Source organism: Squalius cephalus, assembly GCF_949319135.1.
Source record: "Squalius cephalus genome assembly, chromosome: 10".
Taxonomy (NCBI): Eukaryota; Metazoa; Chordata; class Actinopteri; order Cypriniformes; family Leuciscidae; genus Squalius; species Squalius cephalus.
This window is the reverse complement of record NC_137131.1, coordinates 4,898,104-4,920,375: the sequence shown is the minus strand read 5'-3', so window position 1 is coordinate 4,920,375 and position 22,272 is coordinate 4,898,104. Positions and strand designations below refer to the sequence as shown.

At 39.5% G+C, this 22,272-nt stretch overlaps 1 protein-coding gene across 2 annotated transcripts in view; it reads right to left on the bottom strand.

Moving 5' to 3' along the window:
* chd6 (chromodomain helicase DNA binding protein 6) overlaps positions 1 to 22,272 on the bottom strand; it is a 42,726-nt gene that overhangs the window by 4,393 nt on the left and 16,061 nt on the right. For both annotated transcript variants that reach the window (XM_079884706.1, XM_079884705.1), the window contains exons 13-37: positions 21,948 to 22,124; positions 19,956 to 20,099; positions 18,170 to 18,425; positions 17,845 to 18,055; positions 17,269 to 17,464; positions 15,870 to 16,034; positions 14,198 to 14,377; positions 13,304 to 13,414; positions 12,839 to 13,041; positions 12,391 to 12,590; positions 9,274 to 9,433; positions 8,864 to 8,953; positions 8,647 to 8,750; positions 8,263 to 8,392; positions 8,079 to 8,154; positions 7,926 to 7,974; positions 6,869 to 7,124; positions 5,990 to 6,198; positions 4,008 to 5,867; positions 3,187 to 3,326; positions 2,731 to 2,946; positions 2,024 to 2,500; positions 1,167 to 1,400; positions 539 to 682; positions 343 to 447 (exon numbers count right to left, since the gene is read on the bottom strand). In XM_079884706.1, coding sequence (XP_079740832.1) covers positions 343 to 447; positions 539 to 682; positions 1,167 to 1,400; positions 2,024 to 2,500; positions 2,731 to 2,946; positions 3,187 to 3,326; positions 4,008 to 5,867; positions 5,990 to 6,198; positions 6,869 to 7,124; positions 7,926 to 7,974; positions 8,079 to 8,154; positions 8,263 to 8,392; positions 8,647 to 8,750; positions 8,864 to 8,953; positions 9,274 to 9,433; positions 12,391 to 12,590; positions 12,839 to 13,041; positions 13,304 to 13,414; positions 14,198 to 14,377; positions 15,870 to 16,034; positions 17,269 to 17,464; positions 17,845 to 18,055; positions 18,170 to 18,425; positions 19,956 to 20,099; positions 21,948 to 22,124 — 6,093 coding nt within the window. The remainder of the gene's footprint in view (positions 1 to 342; positions 448 to 538; positions 683 to 1,166; positions 1,401 to 2,023; positions 2,501 to 2,730; positions 2,947 to 3,186; positions 3,327 to 4,007; positions 5,868 to 5,989; positions 6,199 to 6,868; positions 7,125 to 7,925; positions 7,975 to 8,078; positions 8,155 to 8,262; positions 8,393 to 8,646; positions 8,751 to 8,863; positions 8,954 to 9,273; positions 9,434 to 12,390; positions 12,591 to 12,838; positions 13,042 to 13,303; positions 13,415 to 14,197; positions 14,378 to 15,869; positions 16,035 to 17,268; positions 17,465 to 17,844; positions 18,056 to 18,169; positions 18,426 to 19,955; positions 20,100 to 21,947; positions 22,125 to 22,272) is intronic.

Here is a 22,272-nt window from a genome sequence, read left to right as displayed (position 1 = left end):
GAGTATTGCAGACTATAGCATAGACTATTACAGACATCCCTATGAGGGATTTCATGCAGATAACATGAACTCAGAATCTGTGAAATGGCATCAAGAGATTAGCAGACATTTAGCAAATGCTTTTCATCCAAGGAAAACTATAAGGATTTTGTGGTGCTTGAGAAAGAGTGATCTTACTATGATTCTGTCTCAACTCTACTCTAAACCTTAAACTTTAAGCAACATTTAGCTGCTTAACCTTGATAATTAAGATATATTCAGTTATACTGTATTACTACAAACTACATATTCACAAGTTGCTTCGGTGTCTGTCTCTTTCTAAACAGAATATGTAGGACTCACTGAATGCTTCACCACATCCGCCCAATCAGGAGCCACAGAGTATTCTGAATTTGCATCCAGCCATCGAGAGAGCTCTTTAATGGCTGGAGCCATAGCGCCTCCAAGCTGCAAACAGAGGAATTGTGGTATTAAATTTAAATGAAATTAATCTGAGGAAACTAACAAAAAACAAAAATGGTATGTGTGTTTTTGTTACCCTGCGGCCTGTGTTTCTGTGCACTACTGGGACTCTCTCCTCTCCAGTTAGAGAGCTGACGTCGAGCTTGGTGGGATCTTTGCAGCGATGCCTTCTCTGCTTTGGACGTTCCAAGAAATTGTGCAACATGCTTGCATTCTGAGACTATGAAAGACATACAATATAAATTAAGTTATAGTAATGCATTAAATGTCAATTATATTATTTATATTAAGGCGTATACCAGCTGTACACACTAAACATTCACAATTAGGATCATTCAAATATCTTTCTGGATGAAAAAATTGTGTTGTCAACCTTTTTTAAAGCACCTTAAAGTACACAAAAATAAAGAGACAATACCATTTAAGTCAACATGAAACAGCATACACATCTATTTTAGCACTAATGTGAAGTACTACTACTAATGTGATAATTTTATCCAATGGAAATGTAATGGATTGTGTAAACTACGGAATAATGTGCATGGAATTATGCCCAATAACAAGAGCAACATGAATTCAGAAATAGGGTCAATTTTGATTTCATGTTGTCTTTAAGCAAGAATGTTTATAATTCTCAAAAGAAAAAGCCACAGAAATATTACTTTTTAGTCTCACAACATAAAACTGTTCTGTTTCTAACTAACCGATGGAAAAGCAGAAAGCTCCATGTTGTAGTTGGGGTTTTGTCGGAGCCATTCCATTAGGCCTTTATTGGCCGTTTCCCTGTCCACGCTCACACTCAGGGTCTCTGAGGCTGGAGGAGGAGCTGGAGAGTTTGCTGGAGGGTGAGTAGGAAGTGTAGTCGGGGTGGATGGAGGGCATTCTGACTGAGAGGATGTTGAGGACACAACAGGCTGGCTGATGCTCTCTGACCCACACTGTGTAATGAACAAAGATAAACACATGAATGATTCATATTTATTTATATTAAAATTATTAATAATAAATAAATTAATAATACTGTTAATACATAAAATAAAATTAAATATTAATTAATAATATTAAATATAAACTATTTTAATTTATTTATTTATTTTAGTGTCATAAGCATCAAATGCTATTTTCATGGCAAAATTAAGTTTAAAAATAAAAATCTCTTTCAAAATCACAGTAATTCAGTTTTTTTTAATTTTCCTGGTAAAACTTATGAAAAACATACAAAAAATACTTTCTGGAAGAAAACAAAAAGCCATTGTTACTATTATAAAGCCATCTTAATCGTGATATATTTACTTTTTACTTATAATATAAACTCCAAAAAACACAAAAAGCAACATGAAAGCAGCCCATCCGACTTCTGATGTAGACTTTAATCTTTGCTGGTGTTTTTTTATTATTTTCTTTTTTTTTTTTAAGGTGAATAGAAGAGAGCAGCAGATTCTGCCAAACATCTGCTTCTACGTTTCACAAAACGAATACTATGAGGCTAGAATGACATGGGGACATGTTCCTTTTTGGGTGTCAAAAAGTGTATTTCAGTGATATGCGCAGTTCCACAAACCTGTTGTTCAGGCAAGTTCATGGCTCGTCCCTTCATAAAGCCGAGATCAGGAGTCTCTACATTTCTTCTTCGTCCTCTTCTCCGTCTCAACATTGAATCATCACGACGAAGACTGCCGTTGACAATCTGCCCTGTTACAGGGTGAATTAAGCCAGCCTGCAAAATGCCAGCCATATCCAATCCCAGTGAGCCTTGTATGGAGCCTATCCCGGTTATTTTGTGGGGCGCTGACTGGACAGTGTGGCTCATATGACTGATTGGCCCACTGTCTCCACCAGCCGTTAGTTCTGTTGGTTTGGAGAGGTCAATAGCGGCATCCTGCCAACCATTAAGCAGAAGAGCGTTAGCACGATGAGACACGCCAACCTGGATCTTTTCTCCAAGATGGCTTGGTTTGGCAAGAACTTCTGCCTCGAATTCAAACCCACGCCTGGGACGTTTTAGCTCAGAGAGAAATGCTGGGGCAACTAACCGCTCCTGTTGGGACAAAAGTTGTAAATCAATGGGACTGTATGTGTGTATGACATTTCAAAATCTCATTAATTTCCATGACTTTTCAGGCCTCAAAAATCACATGTTGGAAATGTCTTGATATTCCCAGGTTTTTCATTTAAACTCAAGATATTTCCAAAACTTGCATTTCAAAACTTTTGAAGGATTTGCAGACACCTTTAAAAACATCCTGTCTGTGGATGTGATCTTCTTACCTTTGGTAAGTGGGGTACTGTATGTGGGAGGTTGAAATTAAGGCTCTGAGATATAGGCATTCTGGTAGTCAGAAATCCTGCCCTCTGGTGGGCACTGCTGGGCATGCAGGTGTTAGCCGATGCAGAGGGAGACTCATACTGTTGACTAGAGGAAGGCCACTTCCCCTTTAAGATAGTGTGGCAGATACTGTCAATACGGTTGATGATCACTCTGTCCTGTAGAGAGAACAAAAACACAAGACGGTGTATGAAATGGGTCAAACTGCAGCAATAGGTGACTGATACATGTCTAGTGGTATGCTGTGAGCTGAAACCAACTTTACCATTTACATTACAAGACAAGATTTTCACGAGTTCTGTAGAATATGCAATATATATATTCAATATCTATTTTCAGTATAACTAATTAAAAAAGACAATAATACAGGCAGGAAACAATCACTAACATGTCAATACCTTAGGCCACTCTGAGAAAGAGAAGAGTGCTTTCTCCTGTAAAAGCTGAGCAATGGTTGGTTCCCTTATTTCATGGACACTGTCTGCCATCTCGCACATGGGCAGCGCAAAGCGTGGTGCATCAACATCTCCCAATAATGCTAAAAAACAGGAATAAGTTTTTTCAAAGCATATTGCTAGACAGAGACTAAATAAAACTAACTTCAATTTGTTTTCTTTGGTTTTAAAAACATTGTGAGACACAATCATTCATCAGCATGTAATTTGTCTGAATAAGTTGGCAAAGTAAATATTAAGAAAATATTAAGTGATTCCATCAACCAAATCGGTCTAGAGTTTGTCAACGTTTAGAAATAACTAATGACAAACATCAATAATTTTCAGTCAGGAGTCAATTATTCTGCTTATATAATCTTTTTGACCTAATACAGTTTAGAAATTAAAACTGCCTTAAAACTGCCTTAAAAATTCCTTAAAACTGGTTTGTACATCCTCATGGTACCAATCAAGTAAGCTTAAAATAGCCCAAGTTAGTTTGCTGGTCTCTCAACCTGCTCAAGCTGATCTGGTTAGTTTGTGGACACTTATAAGGTGGCCAGACTTGGAGAACAGCTGCCCAACAAGCTTAACACAAACTTGGCCAGGCTAGAGGATCAGCAAGACAGGCTTACACCAGCTAAGACAGGCAAACCAGCTTTGCTGGTTTAAGATGTTTTTCACCAAAAGGGGAAACAGCCCAAGATGCCATTACTAGTTTTGTAAAAAAAACAAACAAAAAAAAACATATAAAGGTAGAAAGCTGAAGCCTACAGCCACAATACCTGATGTCTTTGCATCTTCGTCTTTTATCTTGTCCTTTACATCCAAAACCTCAGTCTGCTCAAGTTGAGGGGTCTGCGTAGTGCTGTCTGGCTCAGGCTTCACATCTGACACTACTGGATCCATGAGGAACTCTTGTTTTGGGACTACATCAAGGACTGGAGATACAGAGGTGTCAGGTAAGGTAGTTGGAGATGATGGGAGTGAAGGAGGCAAAGGGTAATCTGTTGAGAGAGTAGTGTTAGTTAGATTGCAATCTTCTATTGGCTCTGATGGTTCTTTGCAGGGTTCTTCAGAGGGTTCTTCCACCAATTGCTGTTCCGCTGAGTCTTGCTGAAACCCTTCACAAGGTTCCTGCAGGGTCTCGTCACAAGTCAAATCATAAGACTCCTCTAAAGGCACTTTTTCTGGCTCTCTTAGAGGCTTCTCGTAAGATTCTTCCAAGTCTCCTTCATTGGAATCATCAAATGTCACCTTGCAGTCCCCTTTCTGGGATTCCTCAAGACAATTTTCCTTTGGAGACTCTATTGAAGGCATCTTGTCAATTTCATCTTGAGAATCCTTAGTCTTCAGACTGTCTAGAGAAAGGTCTTCTTTCTCAAAATGGAACCCTATGCTTTCAGCACCTTCTCCTGGACTGGGAACACCATGTGTGATGTTGGAATCACTAAGCTTGTCCTCTTGATCCTCACTAATGGGATCTGCCTGGTCAAGACTAACATCCGGGAGACCAAGAGGTGGTGGAACATATTCTGGAAGACTGGATGATAAATCTGTCTGATCCACAGACGCCTCTCCAACATTAAGGTCTTTGAACAACATAAAGCTCGGTGCCAGTGGCTCGACAGGGTTGCTTTGAGAGTCCGAACTGGGCATGCTCAAACAGTCGGTTAGTGTTTCATCACCCTCCCGTCCATCGTCTGGTTGAGGAGCATCCAAAAAGCTGGGTTCCAAAGCTTGTGCTCCCAAAATGGGATCAGTCTCGTTGAACATGTCAGAGGTTTCAACATGGTCTGAGCTTTCCCATGGAGTTTGAAGTTCATCGAGTTCCACAGAAGGAGCCATCAAGCCAGTCTCCTCCGAGGACCCTTGCTCTCCCACCAGAACATCGCTGCGAAGTTTCCCAGCTATGGAGTCCACCATATCTCCTTGAGCCCCATTTAGCTCCCCCTGCACACCATACGAATTTAGCATATTCAGCCCACCAGTTGCAGAATTGAACGGGAATCCGTTGAAGGCCTCTTTACCAGATTTGCTATGTAGTGTGTCTGATGTCAAGCCTTCATGTTGTAAAGACCCCAACTCCAGTGAGTCATCTAATGGAGGGCAGTCCAAAAACCCTTCCCTGTTTCCTGAACCTATTCCCAGGGAACTTCCTGGCTCCGACCCTACCACTTCTGTGGGCTGGTGATGCCCATGAGTATGGACAAGTTGTGTTGGCGTGTGGGGTGAAGGTGTGTGGTGATACTCCGGAGGTTGTGGGGATTGACAATGTCCAAGGTTGGCATCATACAAGCAGCAATGATGGTGAGGCAAGCCTGGGACTGGATATCTGTGGTTTTCTTTATGAACATAGTTCCGATGGGCCTCCAGGAAGGATAGTTGTGGGTCATTGAGGATGTAGAAGTCAGTTCGACTCAAGCCATGCTTAGCAACACCGATGAGAAGATCACGATCATGTTTGCCACACTCCCACCAGACGGGTAAGTACAAACTAGGGCGACAAAGTTGCAGTCGTGCCCCCAGGAGAGGGTGCCGCAATACTTGCTCACGGACCTTTCTCAAAAGCTCAATACGGTATAATGTTCGGGCAGCTCGCTCTTCTGTAATGGGTTCCACAAACAGCGAAGGATCAACGGTACCTACATGAGACAAGAATTTGTGTATACGTTATGACAGATTGAGTTGCTATTAATCTTCTCACCAAACTATCTCTAATTAGTTTGTTTGTCTCAACTCTCCAAATATCAAATATCCATTTTACCTTCATCTTTTCTAGGCGGCAGTCTACATGCAGTGCGACACATTGAAACAAAGCTGTGGAAATATCTCTCCAAGCTTTCGTCAGTCTTCCTCTCCAATCGAGCAAGGGCACGGAACTGGCCCCAGTCAAAGATTTTCTTGTCTGGGTCATACACTACTCCAAACGAGGACACTGTGCGATAGAAGTCAGCCTGCTCACGACGTGTCCACCTGTGTTAAAGGCAATATGTTATCTCAGGAGTACATAAACCTTAAAATCTGCCTCAAATACTGAATAAACAGATTTTCAGCTATCATAAACTAATAACCTCTTACCTGATGCAGACAAAATACTATTCTTCCAATGTTCATCATGACATTTCAACATGTTTCAGTGTTCATACTATCCTCCAGGATTTTATGCTAACCAATAATCCTCTTTAGCTGTTGTTGCTGCTGCTAACTCATCAGTCTTATGAATGCCCTGTATAATTAGTCTGGTTTCAGGTTCACCTCACCTCAATCAGGAGCCTTAAGACTTAAGAAAATGTACTCACATTTTAAAAACAGCAAGATAGGGTGCAATGAAATGGATTATTTTTTTATATGACAGGGTATCTTAAAAGCACAATGCTCTGGTGGGATTGGATCTGGTGTTTTAAAGGAAACATTAAAAAAATTCTCCAAGAGGGTTTTATTGTGCTACCTGCCTAACGAAGAAAACCCTGAGATCTTGTGTGCTTATCGTTTATCATGATCATGTCTGCCTTGTACCATTAGTATCAGCAATAGTACCATTTCTCTCCAAATAAGCTGATTTTCCATTCACAAAATAGCATGACAGTTTACATTTTATCTTGATAAAATGACTAAACAATAAAACTGCCGCCACATCGCCTACCTTCGTTGCCACTCCAAAAAGAGTGGGTCAGGCTCAGTTGCGCAGTGCCTAAACTCTCCAATTTGCCACGTCACAGGTGCAATTCCATCGTGTAAGAGGAAATCATGACGAAGCGGCTCACGACGTGTGTAACGCTGATACGCAGTAATGAGGCGGCGTAAACGTGCTGTAAGAGCCGAACCTGCCGGCCACTGTATCCGCCCCTGTTCCATCATCTCTGTAATTAGGTCTCCTGCGAGAGATGCTACAAAGCCCCCTTTAAAAGAAATGCTACATTAGACACAACCTGAAATAAGATCATCTTAAGGGGTGGTCACATTAGGTTTTGTGTTGGATTCATACGGATACCAATGCGAGTGAGCTTTTTTGTCGCTTTTTGTTGCATACTAGAAGTTTAGAGAATTCTGACCTGTAATTTTTTTCAAAGTAAAATGACAATATCTGATCAATAGGGGATTTAAACTGACCTACAATCTGTAAATGGGGGGGGGGGGGGGGATTCTCAGCAGGGTCCAAAACGAACACACAAAAAATCTTTGGCAAGTAAGTAAAAAAAGTTACAGTCTGCATGTGAAACGCAAATGGTCTACTAAGGATCAGTAGCTGTTGTGTATCACCGAAGTAAGTTAGGATGTCAAATTTTTTTTTTTTTTTTTAAGTTTTAAAACTTGATGATCTTGCACAAAATGACAAGATAAAGTGCCATTTCTACAAGTAACAAAATGTCCTCATATTTGACACAAATATACAAGAGAATGCAATATATATATTTATAGTGTCAAAATATTTATGGCTGGTAAATTCTTCTCAATTTATCCAGTACTGGAAGATGTTACAAAAGTAAATAATTTAGAATATATTCAAAATAGAATTCCTGGAGTGTGACATCATATCCTGTTAAGTTTGACATAGGGTGCAAAATAACTGTGCCTGCTGAAAAGCTAACGTGACCACCGCTTAACAGTATTAACAAACAATTAAATGTTTAGTTACAACAGTAACAATTACATTTCAAAACATACATGCATAAATAAATACATAAGGAGGGTTTTAATACCTGTCACTGTAGTGTCATTTTTCCCCGTTTCCTCTGACATGGGCTCCTCCTTTGTAAAAGAAAACTTTACTTAAAGTAACAGTCTGTGCATTTGGTTAAAACTCTTTAGCATAATTAATCTGACTTCATATTCTTTTGACTTCCTATTGTTACCTTGATCTCTACTTTCTCTTCTAATTCCTCAGACTTCATGTCATTTTCCTCTTTAATTTCATCACTTTTGCTGATACTGCACAAGAAGAAACGTGTGTTTATGGTCATAAGAGTCAAAAGATGCAATTGTTGTATTCCCACATACAGCTACATTATCTCAGCTGCTGATTTTAAAGGAGATTACCTATCAGGTGCATCTGAAGCAGTTTCTGCTCCACTTTGTTCTACCGTCAGCGCAGTGACATCAGGCATACCCACCCGCTCCAGGAAGCACAGAGCAGGGTCTGCACGCATGGCGTTATACCGCTCATACCCTACATGGGACACAAGGACAAGTTAGTGCAGATGATGAAAGCAAGAGGAAGTCAATAGGAACCATATGGACATTTAAAACATTTTAAAAGATGCTCTAAATGCATTACTAAATGCATTACTCTGCTATATTCAAAAATGACCTGTATGTATCTGTGTCTGCACATATTTCCATTGCTATATTGCGCATGCATGAGAATTGCATCACAAAACTGGGTGTGACGGTTGCACTCATTGTTTTATGATGATGTCTCACCATGTTTGTGAACTCCAATAAGCAGCGATTTATCCGCCTCAGAATCCCACCAAATAGTAGGGATCTCAATGTAGTCGATATCAGGCAGGGTTACCTCCAGTTTACTGCATAAAACACACAGATCCTTACATATTAGGCTACTCAACAATGACAACTGCTTTATACAGAATTCATTAAGTATTCATGAGGTTACAATGGGCTGTGGGCCATGTAGTACCTGGCTGGGATCCCTTCAAGAGCCTGATTAGCAGCCTCCCCCAGAACTTCAACCTTCAGGTAGTACAGCATCCGCACCCTCAGTAGCACCCTGTTCATTACAGGATACATGATGATCACACCATTAAAACTCCTTCATAAATTGTTATTACAGTACAATATTATTTGATCAGACATATTGCAAATATATTTGTATTACTGGCAGGATGTAGGAAATTGTTAATTATGCATCCCAATTATAGTACTCACTATTTATGTATTATGTATTTATGTATAACCAGGGTGCAAAATGTACTTTTGCTACACTGACATTAAATGCATTAAACTAATGTTACACAATATCTACATGTTCATCTGCATGCATTACAACATGCAATTTTGAAGATGCTTGAATTCTTTATGAAGTCTTACTTGTTGCAATGTTGTTTGAGGTGTTTCTTGTAGCTGTCGTCCTGAAGCACGACCTCTGGGTTACAGTGGGCCAGCCAGTCAGCATTCTTCAGCTCAGGTGGACTCAACTGGTTCTTCAGTTTCTTTCCTTTACGACCACGTGGGACAGGAGCAGACAGACCTGGACAGGTGAAACGCAATTGTTATGGTTTTTTAATGTCTTTATTTTGATCATTATGCAACAATTGTATGAAAAGCAGTCAGTTCATTTAATTTGAATAATCAAATGATCAAGGATAAGGGATGCTTATGATTAATCAACATTCAATTGTCAATTTTATTGATTAAACATACTGACTGTCGATCAATTTCAGCACAAATGTTTTCAGTGATCATTCAAGCAGTGAAAGCATTCAAGATGTGACTTGTTCAAAGTTTAAAAAAAGAGAGTTGTGGATATATTTAGGCCTACTATTATATATGGACATATAAATAATATTATTATGTACTTTTTAAAAAATTGTTATTGGTAGATTAACTAGATGTACCGCATCGCGGTACAAAATATGACCGCCGCTCAGGCCTGCACTGGCTTTCCACAAAAATAAATGACGTGGAGTAATTTGGCTGTATTGCGTGTTTATGTATATACCTAAAAAAAGTAGTAGTATGTGCATGTCTGTCTGTGTGTGTGTGTGTGTGTGTGTGTGTGTGTGTGTGTGTGTGTGTGTGTGTGTGTGTGTGTGTGTGTATGTGTGTGTGTCTGTGCGTGTATGTATGTGTGCGTACATGTGTGCGCGTGTGTGTTTGTGTGTGTGTGTCTGTGCATGTGGATTTGTATGTGTGTGTATGGGTGTGTGTCTGTGCGTGTGGATGTCAGTGTGTGTGCATGCTTGCGTTTGTTTGTATTCCTGCATGTGTGTGTGTGACAGTATCATCCTAAACCAGCAACCCTTCGCTCAACAGCACCATCTACAGGCCGATGAGTGTACAGTCACTAAATGTGCACATAAATGAATTTATTTTATACCCCCCCATGGATGAAATTCTACGAAACTTAGCAGAGGATACCCCCAGAGGATGTCAAGTTAATCATACACATGAAATATGGTGCAGTTCTGAACATCTCCACTGAAGATAGGGGCGATTAAAGCAGAATAATATTGCATTTTCATTTTTTATGGGAGGGGCGCAAATCACAAATGAGTGATTGTGGGCTAGGTTGATGTGGGCCCTTAAGAGCAACATACCATAAAAATTTATTTTGTTTCGGTGTCCCTGGTATCGTTGACGAAAAATTTACGGGGGCCCCAGCGCAGGGGGGAAGTGGCCCCCGGGGACCAAACAAAATTTTTCCGTAAAAGTCTAGTAGACCAACATACCATAAAAATTTCTTCATCCTCGGTGCCACGGTTCAGGTAGTTATTTAGGAAAAACTGCATTTTTTTGAGTTTGGGGGGGCCCAGCGCAGGGGGGAGTGGCCCCCGGGGACCAAACGAAATTTTTCCGTAGAAGTCTAGTGGGGCTACATGCCCACCAAATTTCATGTTCCCTGGTGCTTCGGTGTCCCTGGTATCGTTGACGAAAAATTTATGGGGGCCCCAGCGCGGGGGGGGGGGAGTGGCCCCCGGGGACCAAACGAAATTTTTCCGTAAAAGTCTAGTAGACCAACATACCATAAAAATGTCTTCATCCTCGGTGCCACGATTCAGGTAGTTATTTAGGAAAAACTGAATTTTTTGGGGTTTGGGGGGGCCCAGCGCAGGGGGGGGAGTGGCCCCCGGGGACCAAACGAAATTTTTCCGTAGAAGTCTAGTGGGGCTACATGCCCACCAAATTTCATGTTCCCCGGTGTTTCGGTGTCCCTGGTATCGTTGACGAAAAATTTACGGGGGCCCCAGCGCGGGGGGGGAAGTGGCCCCCGGGGACCAAATGAAATTTTTCCGTAAAAGTCTAGTAGACCAACATACCATAAAAATGTCTTCATCCTCGGTGCCACGGTTCAGGTAGTTATTTAGGAAAAACTGCATTTTTTGGGGTTTGGGGGGGCCCAGCGCAGGGGGGGAGTGGCCCCCGGGGACCAAACGAAATTTTTCCTTAGAAGTCTAGTGGGGCTACATGCCCACCAAATTTCATGTTCCCCGGTGCTTCGGTGTCCCTGGTATCGTTGACGAAAAATTTACGGGGGCCCCAGCGCGGGGGGTGAGTGGCCCCCGGGGACCAAACGAAATTTTTCCGTAAAAGTCTAGTAGACCAACATACCATAAAAATTTCTTCATCCTCGGTGCCACGGTTCAGGTAGTTATTTAGGAAAAACTGCATTTTTTGGGGTTTGGGGGGGCCCAGCGCGGGGGGGGAGTGGCCCCCGGGGACCAAACGAAATTTTTCCGTAGAAGTCTAGTGGGGCTACATGCCCACCAAATTTCATGTTCCCCGGTGTTTCGGTGTCCCTGGTATCGTTGACGAAAAATTTACGGGGGCCCCAGCGCGGGGGGGAAAGTGGCCCCCGGGGACCAAATGAAATTTTTCCGTAAAAGTCTAGTAGACCAACATACCATAAAAATTTCTTCATCCTCGGTGCCACGGTTCAGGTAGTTATTTAGGAAAAACTGCATTTTTTGGGTTTGGGGGGGCCCAGCGCGGGGGGGGAGTGGCCCCCGGGGACCAAACGAAATTTTTCCTTAGAAGTCTAGTGGGGCTACATGCCCACCAAATTTCATGTTCCCCGGTGCTTCGGTGTCCCTGGTATCGTTGACGAAAAATTCAGTAAGGTGACGGGAAAAAAAAAAAAAAAAAACTTTGACAATCCCTATATGACCGCTTTCGCTAGCTACGCTAGCGGCGGTCATAATTAATAATATCCTGAAATTAAAATAATGATAATAAATTGCAAATAATTTAAAATGATTAATTTAATTTATAATTGAATTGGTAGCAAACGAATTAAACTGAATTTTAAAATGTTTAAAAAGCATTAAAAAAATTGGTGCAATTGTAACATTAATGTTAATTAATTGATTTATTTATTTTTCTATTTAAATGTCAATTGATTATGTCTAATCGTGAATAAAGTCATCCCAAAAATAATTAATGAATTGATGCAAAAAATGTCAGAGTGTGAACAAATTCATTAATAACCTGAGTGGTTTTGCAGTGTTTGATTATGTCCATCTTTAGTGGGTGTAATCAGATCCCAGATGAAGCTTTTAATTTTGTCGTCTCCTTTATAATGGCGAACACAGTAGACCAGAAGAGCCCTGCACAGCACCTCCATGTCTCGCTCCGACAGGTGCCATTTAAAACGGCCATGATTGAGAATATCCTTCCAGCGACCCCACCTGTACAATCAGCAAAGACATTTCATCAGAGTCTGAGATGTATAACTTCATATAGCCTAATTTATGGCTACAAAGATTATTCCAATATATGGTCTGCTTGATCTGCAAATGAAATGGCAGAAAACTTCTATGTTGAATTCCTTTAGTTGCTTGTAAAAATACTTCACTTGATTAAAAGTCTGTTGTAGGGCAACAGAAGGTGACCCAGAGGGAATGAGTGGGCAGCCGAAAGCAAATGAAACACTGACCCAAAAATAAGAAGGTTTTTCTCCACTCTGAAGCATTCTGCTCGGAGGTAGCGTCTGTTGCGATCACTGAGACGTCTTGTGCGACAGGGTCGTTCCTCTGAGTCGCTGTCCAGTTCAGAGAACTCCATCAGTTCATCGTCCTCAAAAGAATTATAGTGACGCGTCTGCTTCCGTACGCGAGGCGTGTCGATCACCAGACTCTCCTGGCAGAGACAAAGACATTAGTCAGAAAGTGTTGCCATCTCAATATTTTTCTCCTTTAATGTCACCAACACGCAAACGGTGTAGCACGCATATTCACAATCACACATAATCCAAGCCATCTGTTTTGAATCAGCTGATATTCAAATGACCCCCCATTCACTCTCTGGTGAAGTCTATGAGCTGATTCTCTAGTATTACACCACCTGAGTCACAGTGAGCTCATATGCAAGCTTCAGCTTTTTAAACTATCATACTTTTTACCTTTTCTGCCTTGGAGTCAATTTCCAGTTCAGCAATTTTGGCCCACTTTTGCCAAAAGTTTGGATCATCCAGAGAGATGTCTGTACGGTTCCCTGAAGACACAAAGCTAGCCTGGAAATGGTAAATAATAAAGGATTATAAGCACTTTATCAAGATAGAGATCGCATATTTAAAAGCCTGTGTTTTATTGATACATGCAATGCTTATTCAGCTTTTACATTCGCATAACTTTTCCAGCTCATCTGCCATATTTACGAACAAAAAATACAGATAACAAGAAAAAGCGCTAATAATTGGATTTGATTCATTCCACGTCTCAAAACATTTCAATTTAGTACATAAAATACCAATATAACACTCGTTGACATTTATATATAGAGATGGATTGTGGCTGTGTAGACATATACACGCACTACAGATCAAAAGTTTGGGTTCAGTTAATTTTTTTTTAAAGAAATTAATAAGAAATAATAAAATGAATTAACAATTAATACAAAAATGCATAACATTTATCAAAAAAATACAGTAAAGGAATTTATAATTAAAAGATTTCTATTTCAAATAAATGCAACCCAACTGTGTTCAACATTGATAATAGAAATATTTTTTGAATATTAGAATGATGTCTGAAGGATCATGTGACACTTTGGATAAAAGCGTCTGCCAAATGCATAAATGTAAATGTAAAAATGAAGCCTGGAGTAATGATGCTGAAAATTCAGCTTTGCCATCACAGGAATAAATAACATTTTAATAGAAAACAGATATTTTAAATCGTATTGCTGTTTTTACTGTATTTTTCATCAAATAAAATCATCCTTGGTGAGCATAAGAGACTTTCAACAACATAAAAAAAATCTGACTGGCCCCAAACTTTTAAACGGTAGTGTATACCTTGGCAAAAGTTGATCCCTTCCCCTCGGTCTGGATTGTGATGGTCTGTGTGCGGCGCTGCAGGATCTGATCAATATCCTCCTCGCAAAATTTAGAGCCCTCATCTTCTTCATCCATGAGCGCCCCATACGCCCCCTTCCTGAGAAGATCTTCGACCTCCATCTTGGACAGTTGCTGAACCTGAAAGAGGAAGGTACGGTAATTAAACAATACTGTCCAAGTCAGTGTAGCAAGTCATGGCATAAACTAAATATAACACTTCTGAGGAAGAAATAAGACTCTGCAATTGATGTCTACGTGCCAGTACTGTTAAATTTCTGTCTGCCCAGGATTTAAAATTTAAACTCATCGAACACAAGCAGCAAATTTATTTGCAAAACATTATTAAAAATATTCTTACTGAAATTGTTTATCTCAGTGGTAAAAAAGGAAGAATTTTTTTTCCAAATAACGATGGGTCTTGATGTTTTATTTACATGTGTTTCTTGGAGAGACCGTAAAGCAGAGATTCCAAAAGTTTTTTGACACCTGAAACCCTTTGGCCTAAAATATTTACTTAAAGTTCCCTTGAGATTTTATCTTAATATTTCAATAAATTTAACAACACATTCACATCTTTATGGTTCTCTCATGTTATTTAATGGTCACATTACACACAGACCAAAAAAAATGAATTAATTTTAACTTTAATTAATAATGTTTTAATTTGTAATTTTTATGATTTAATGAATTATTAGCTTTTCATCACTCCCAGGGATTCGCAGCCCACAGTTTGGGAAGTATATAATTTTCTTTCTTTCTTTTTTTGTTTAAGGTTGATACATTTTATAAATTCAACACTGAATTTCAACACTGAACAACACGCAGATGTGGGGAAAACAAAAAAGTTTAAAGGAGAACTCCGGTCAATTTTAACATTGAGCTCATTTTTTTGTACATTTGGAGTGCTGTCAATACAGAGAACAACGACAAAAATCGGTGTTGCCTACACCGAGTTATTCTATTTTTAAAATTTGCACCCTGTTGACTTCAATGGGGCAAGTACTAAACCTGCTTTTAGCCTCTTAACATCCTTGATGTGTCATTACAAGTGCACAGAAAATGTGAGTGATTCCTTCTGAGTGAACACGAGTGAGTCTGACTGCAGTAGATGTGAAAGAAATGTATAAAAACGATGTTATTTAAGCCAGCGCAAATACCTTTGTTTACATCCTGTTTTTCGGTTGAAGTCCAAAGTAGTCGATTGCCGAGTTCACGCGCGTGATCATAGGTATTAAACCTATGCGTGTGAACTCTGCAATCGACTACTTTGGACTTCAACCGAAAAACAGGATGTAAACAAAGGTATTTGCGCTGGCTTAAATAACATCGTTTTTATACATTTCTTTCACATCTACTGCAGTCAGACTCACTCGTGTTCACTCAGAAGGAATCACTCACATTTTCTGTGCACTTGTAATGACACATCAAGGATGTTAAGAGGCTAAAAGCAGGTTTAAAACTTGCCCCATTGAAGTCAACAGGGTGCAAATTTTAAAAAGAGAATAACACGGTGTAGGCAACACCGATTGTTGTCGTTGTTCTCTGTATTGACAGCACTCCAAATGTACAAAAAAATGAGCTCAATGTTAACATTGACCGGAGTTCTCCTTTAATGTAGTGGATCCCTCACCCCATTGAGACTGCCCTTGCGGTTGATGTCCTGCAGAACAGCCTTGTCCAATCCCAGTTTCAGACTGGCCTTGTCAAACATCTCCCTCTCGTATGAGTTTCGCGTGATAAGTCGATACACTTTCACCGCTTTGCTTTGACCGATCCGGTGGCAGCGAGCTTGAGCCTGTGGAATTCAAAGCATGTTTATAACAAATGTGATATTTGTGTTTTTTGGAAAGGTTGTTTTTATATATGTAGGGCTGGGTTTCGATTCAAATTTCAAGAATCGATTCGATTCCGATTCTCAAGATCTTGAATCGATTATCATTATTCGATTCGATCCGATCCGATCCGATCCGATCTTCGAGATTTAGATAATGGTTTTTGAAAAAAGCATTTTTTTCCAGCTGTTACCTGAATTACAGGACTGTAGTTATGCAACATATTGATACTATTATTATAGACATTCAACTGCAAATTAATGGAGTATTGGTGGTTGTAAAGAACAATCCCCCTTCCAGAGTGTTGATACAACTGCTTTCACAAACTTGCACTGGTGTAGACGACCGAGGACGCAGAGGTATATCAGCAGCAGTAGACCGATTATTTAGACGCAAACCTGATGTATTATTAAAAATGACATTAAGAATTTTCCAAAATGCTTTTACAGTTCAGATGCAAATGCACCTTTATTTTTTATTTTAATGATCAACATTTAGAACACATTTGTCCTAAGCCAGTGCAAATGTAAACAGATTGTTGGCTACTGGCTTCAGTAAACAGACAACGTAGAGATGCGCGGATGGGCTATTATTTCAACCACATCACAAAACTCATCCGTCCGCACCAACGTTTTTGACCAATTTTCAAAACAGCACCCGCCCGCCATCCGCTTAATGTATGCATATATTTTTTATTTGATTGGCTAACCGCCCGCCACCCATCCGAATTTAATTAAAATATAATTTTTCGTCACATCATCCGCCCGATCCACGGTTTATCCGCGGAGTCCGCGGCTGTAACCGCCAACCGCGCATCTCACAGAATGTAAATAAAATTTGAACTTACAAAACCTTTAGAAAACCTTTGCTTTTGTCAAGCTCGTTCTCTGCACTGCTTCTGAACCCGAAATGGTGCCAGATCGCAGCTTTGAGCGTTTCTGGAGTTTTCAAAGCAACCGCTTGCTTAACGTTACTGACGTTGTTTTAATGTCCTTCCACATCACGCGCATGCGTGAATTCAATGACGCGGCAAGTTAAAGTTCACGGGGAAAATCGATCCTCTGAGTTACGGATCGATCTTTAGAAATTAATATGAAAATCGATTCAGAATCGGTGAATCGATTTTTTCAACACAGCCCTGAAATCGCTAAAGGAGAGAGTCAGTTACACTGCATATAAAAGACGCTCCGCATTCACCTGCAAGTCGTTCTGCGGGTTCCAGTCTGAGTCGAATATGATACAGGTGTCGGCGGCGGTGAGGTTGATGCCCAGACCTCCTGCTCGTGTACAGAGGAGGAACACGAAGCGGTCAGAGTCCACCTTGCTGAAGCGATCGATGGCAGCCTGCCTTAGATTCCCTCGAACTCTCCCATCAATCCGTTCGTATGTATATCTACACGCAGCATACAAATTTCAGATGATAAGAAATATAGTTTTTGCATCTAACCCACATAAAACTTACAGACCCATATGTTTTGACCAATGAATTTCCCAATTTGAAAAATGAGCATAGCTAGAATTTTTTTAATAGGCATTACAGAAATTGCTATGACTTTTTAGGATTTTTATGCATTTCCACTACCTTTTTAGGCCTGGAAATATCAATTTTAAAATTCTGTTTTTCTTGACTCTCCTTGAATAAAAGCAACAAATGACTTAAACCAAGTTTTAATTTCATGTTGACATTCTATTTTCTCATTTACCTGCAGTCTCAAAAACAGCTTTTTTATAGAAGTATGACTAATGTTACTGGATAATAACCAGCTGTCTCACCTCCTCTGAATGAGGTAGTCCTCCAGTATATCAAGGCATCGAACCATCTGGGAAAACACCAGCACTTTATGTCCTCCGGATAGCAGTTTGGGCAGTAACTTGTCGATAAGCACTAGTTTACCAGCGGCCTGGATCATTGCCTGGAGCTGAAAATCCAGAGCGTCAGAACTGTAGGTTTTCCTGAAGCTCTCAAGAATCTTTTCTTCAGCACCTGACAGAAAGGTAGATGGGAGACTGTGTCAGCACTACAAATTAGAGGTGTGACTGCTGAGATGTAGAGAACTGCAACCAAGATATTTCAAGAATTGTCATTTTCACATGTCACCTGTAATGAGGTATGGGTGATTGCAACACTTGCGAAGCTCCATCATTGTGTTGATGAGGTTGGGCATGTTGTGCTGGTTCGCTCCCTTGGCAAGGAAGGTAAAGTTTTTCTCCAGAATGGCACGGTAGTACTTCTTCTGAATGTTAGTGAGCTCCACCTCGATGATTGTCTCCTCTTTAGGGGCCAGATTCTTCTCCACATCATCCTTCAGTCTCCTCAACATCATGGGCTTCAGAATGGCTTGCAGTTTCTTTACCTGTGGGAATGTTAATGTTTCTCAGGTTAAGCTGGGCATATTTATTTTCACCTAAATCAACAATAATCAGGCCATGATGCCTGGAAATAATACTTCTGGTTCCATCGTCCCAGAGTCAATGGGTTTTTGGTTAAATGCCTAAAATAAGTCTGTGGTTTATATACAAGCTCAAGATATTTTCACGTTTTATTCTATGACATTAAACACATCAGTAATACCCCACTTGTGTTTTTTTTAAAGCTTTTACTTAAAAGGGTCTTTAAAAGATGGTTGCTAACAAGTGGCTAAATGAGTGGCTAAACATAACTGCACTGAAAAGGTCAAATCATCCACTCACTAGTTCACTTGTACAGCCCTGTTGTGTTTATACTCACGCTCTTGCAAACTAACTTTCCAATTTATAGATTTTTTGAAAGAGCTGTCAGAAGCTTTAGCGGTGGTGACGTAGAAGTCATGTGACCGTGGTGAGTTCGTTTATAGCCTAATATTAACTTTTTATTTCTGTTGATTGTATTTAGGCTTCTAAATTCAGTTGTGTTCATTTGTGAAGATCATCTTGAATCGTAAATGTTTCATGGTCACAGCTTATTTTCTGCACAAATCCAAAAGCTAATGGAAAAATCCTATTGGCATTTTGTTGAGGGAATCAGGGTGATGCTAATTTTCAGGTTGGCCTTCAAAAACATGTCATCACTGCAGCACTTTATTTGGCTATTTTGAGTTTATCAGCATTGGCTACTTAAGATGTTAACAAGGATTTTTCCTACTATCCTCTAGAATAGATGGCTTGGACAATTGGAGGTGAAGGTGTGTAGATGTTTATCGAGTCCATACTATACATACGTATTAGGCAAGATCACAAACTTCCTACTGAACGATTAATCGCAATAAAACCGCACACGATTTGGCAAAGGTTGCGATTATTTTATGCGCAGCTTGTCAGTGGAGTGTGGCTGATCGGTAGTAAATACTGCCCCATTTGAACGGCAGAGAGCGCTCTCATGCAAACACGATAAATATGCCCCGCCGCAGAAGTACAATAATGCTCATTATTCCAGGAAATCCCTATCGCTGTAGCTGAATAAACAGAATATTGAAACGCTTTGATTAAACATGACTTATAAATACACGACTGCCTTATTCTGTGTAAGGCGGCACATCATCTCACAGAAGGATGAGCTCAACTGTCGTTATGAAGTGAGTTTGGAGTAAATGCATGTTATTAAATGTTGTCTGTTGTTGGACAAGAGGTTCATAAATGCTTCTCATGTTTTGGAACGATGTTTGACACGTGTTGTTTTTTCAAATGCACGTTATAAGTGACTCAAACTCACAGTGCTTTCAGAGTGAGCAGCGTTTACAGAGACGTGCATCAATCACAAGCTTTTTTTAATAAAAAAAAAAAAAAAAAAAATCGCAGCCTTTGCAATTTTAAAATCGCGATAAGCCAACTCGATTTAAGTGCGATTACATGTAAAGTGCGATTAATCGTTCAGCCCTACTATCAAGCATTTGAGGATTAGTTCTCACCTGCTCCTCGGTCTTTAGGTCTCCGAACTCCTCCAGGAACGTTGTCTCGGAAGGGAACTGTGAGGGTTCGAGAAAGTTAAGAAGACTGAAGAGTTCCTCAACTGAGTTCTGCAAAGGGGTTCCTGTGAGAAGAACTTTATGTTCCTTGAGGGAGAAAACACATAGAAACTTTAAGTTCAGCCAACTGGATTGGCTAAAATGTATGTGGGTCATTGACGAATAAGGTTTTTAAAAGTGTAAAAAAATAGAATGGAGATTTAACTATATTTGAAACCATTTTTTAGTTTACCTAGGTGTTAACAATAAGACTTTGTGGTTTTTACAATCAACACTGTTTTTTGTCATTTTTTACAGGATGGAAAAAAATTTGTCACCAAAAAAGTCATTCGGTTTAACCACTGATTTGAAAGTTAAAAACTGATTTGACATTGATGTTGAGATAGTATATAGTGTGTACCACAGAAGAAATATTAAATAAAATTATCACTGATCACTAATCATTTATTGGACTACTCTAAACACTCCAACATATTCAAGTAAAACATTGCACAGGGAAAGGAGAAAAGGGGGAAATGTAAAAAAAAAAAAAAAAGCCTTATCTGCTTTATATTTGTATTATTGTAGTTCCTTTAGTTATTAAAAACAATATTATTCCATTTAAATATTTACTATATCGGTTTTACCGAATGACCTTTTGACACTTCAAAATCTTTAAAATACCTTTATATGTAGTAAAATATAATTAAAACCTTTTGGATTCAGTAAAAGAGATCAAGTTGTACTACCTTACATACTTTGGATGTTATATATTTGTTTTTTTATTATTATTAAGGCCTTTGGACAAAAAAATGACCCGTCACGTCATTGACCCATGTACATTTTTAAGAGATCTATACTAACTCATACTAACCCATTTTTGGACTTTTTAAAACTTTTATCTATATAGACACTGAAAGACAGCACAGAAAATTATGGGGACAAGACTGGGAAATATTAAGCTGGATTTGATCTAGTCTCATCCATTTTAGCTCCAACAAGGGGGTATATTTCTATATCGTGGACCAAAAATGTATTTGGACTCACTTAAAAAAAATTAATGTATTAGATACAAATTATCAAACCAGGTTGTATTTATTTACACGTTTTAAATATAGCACAAATACACAATTTAGACACTTTCTGGTTGCCATTCACTATTTCATCATGTGCCTTATCCAAATAATTTTTGGGGCCTTTTACAGCCCTTCCCCTGTTTTTTAACTTTAGTTTTTTTTGTGAGAATTCTAGGACCGACTCCTTGTTGGGCGGGATTGCCCTAATGAAAACCAGCTACACCTGTGGCAACCTATTTAAAGAGCTCCTGGATTTTGTCTAGTTCTCTCTCATTTTTGTTTTGTGTCTTTGTTTGAAGAGTGGGTTCTTGAGTTGTGTTCCCATATGATTTCCACGACTCTACAAACCCCATTTCCGACAGTTTATTGATTTGAGCTTGTATTGATATTTACTATTATTACCTTATGTTTTGACCCTAGACATTATTTGTTTAACTTTAAATAAACCTATATTTTCTCTATTGAAACCCATCTTGTGAATTGTCCTCTTTATGTTATGACTTTGAGCCGGGTCGTAAGAGGGTCACTGTACATCAAAATGCATCTGTGAACACCTAATCAGCAGTGAGGGGAAAAAACCAGCACTGCATCAAATGTAGTTTGCACACACTGGCCATCACTGCAGTGATATGTAAAGCGAGTGAGATGAGATTACTCATTCTGTGTCCAGAGAGGATGTGCGTATGTAAATGCAGTGAAGCAGAACTCGGCAGCTAAATGAGATGTGTGCAAGAGAGATGGCACAGTAGTTTAGATCGCAGATGGCTTTACTTCCCCTTTTCTGCATTTAAACCTGAACCCTATGACAAAAATGTCTGCTTCAGGTTCCTGGTCCACAAATGAGAAAACAAATAAATAAAAACAAGCATATTAAACTGACCAGGTTCATGAGTTTGAGTCCCTCCAGCAGTTTACAGTTGCGGTTTTTAAGGCGATGGGCCTCGTCAATCACCACACAGCGCCAGTTAATCTTCTTCAGCTCTGGACAGTCAGCCATAATCATTTCAAATGTAGTGATCACGCCATGAAACTTAAACTGACCAGTCATGATGTTTCCCTGAAGGAGCAAGAAAAAAAAAAGTGAGGTCAGACATTAAAAAAAAAATCTTACTGATCTGTGTCATGAACATGTTAATGTTTCTGAAAGTCCCTTATGCTCAGCAAGGCGGCATTTAACTGATAAAAAATACAGTAAAAACAAAAAC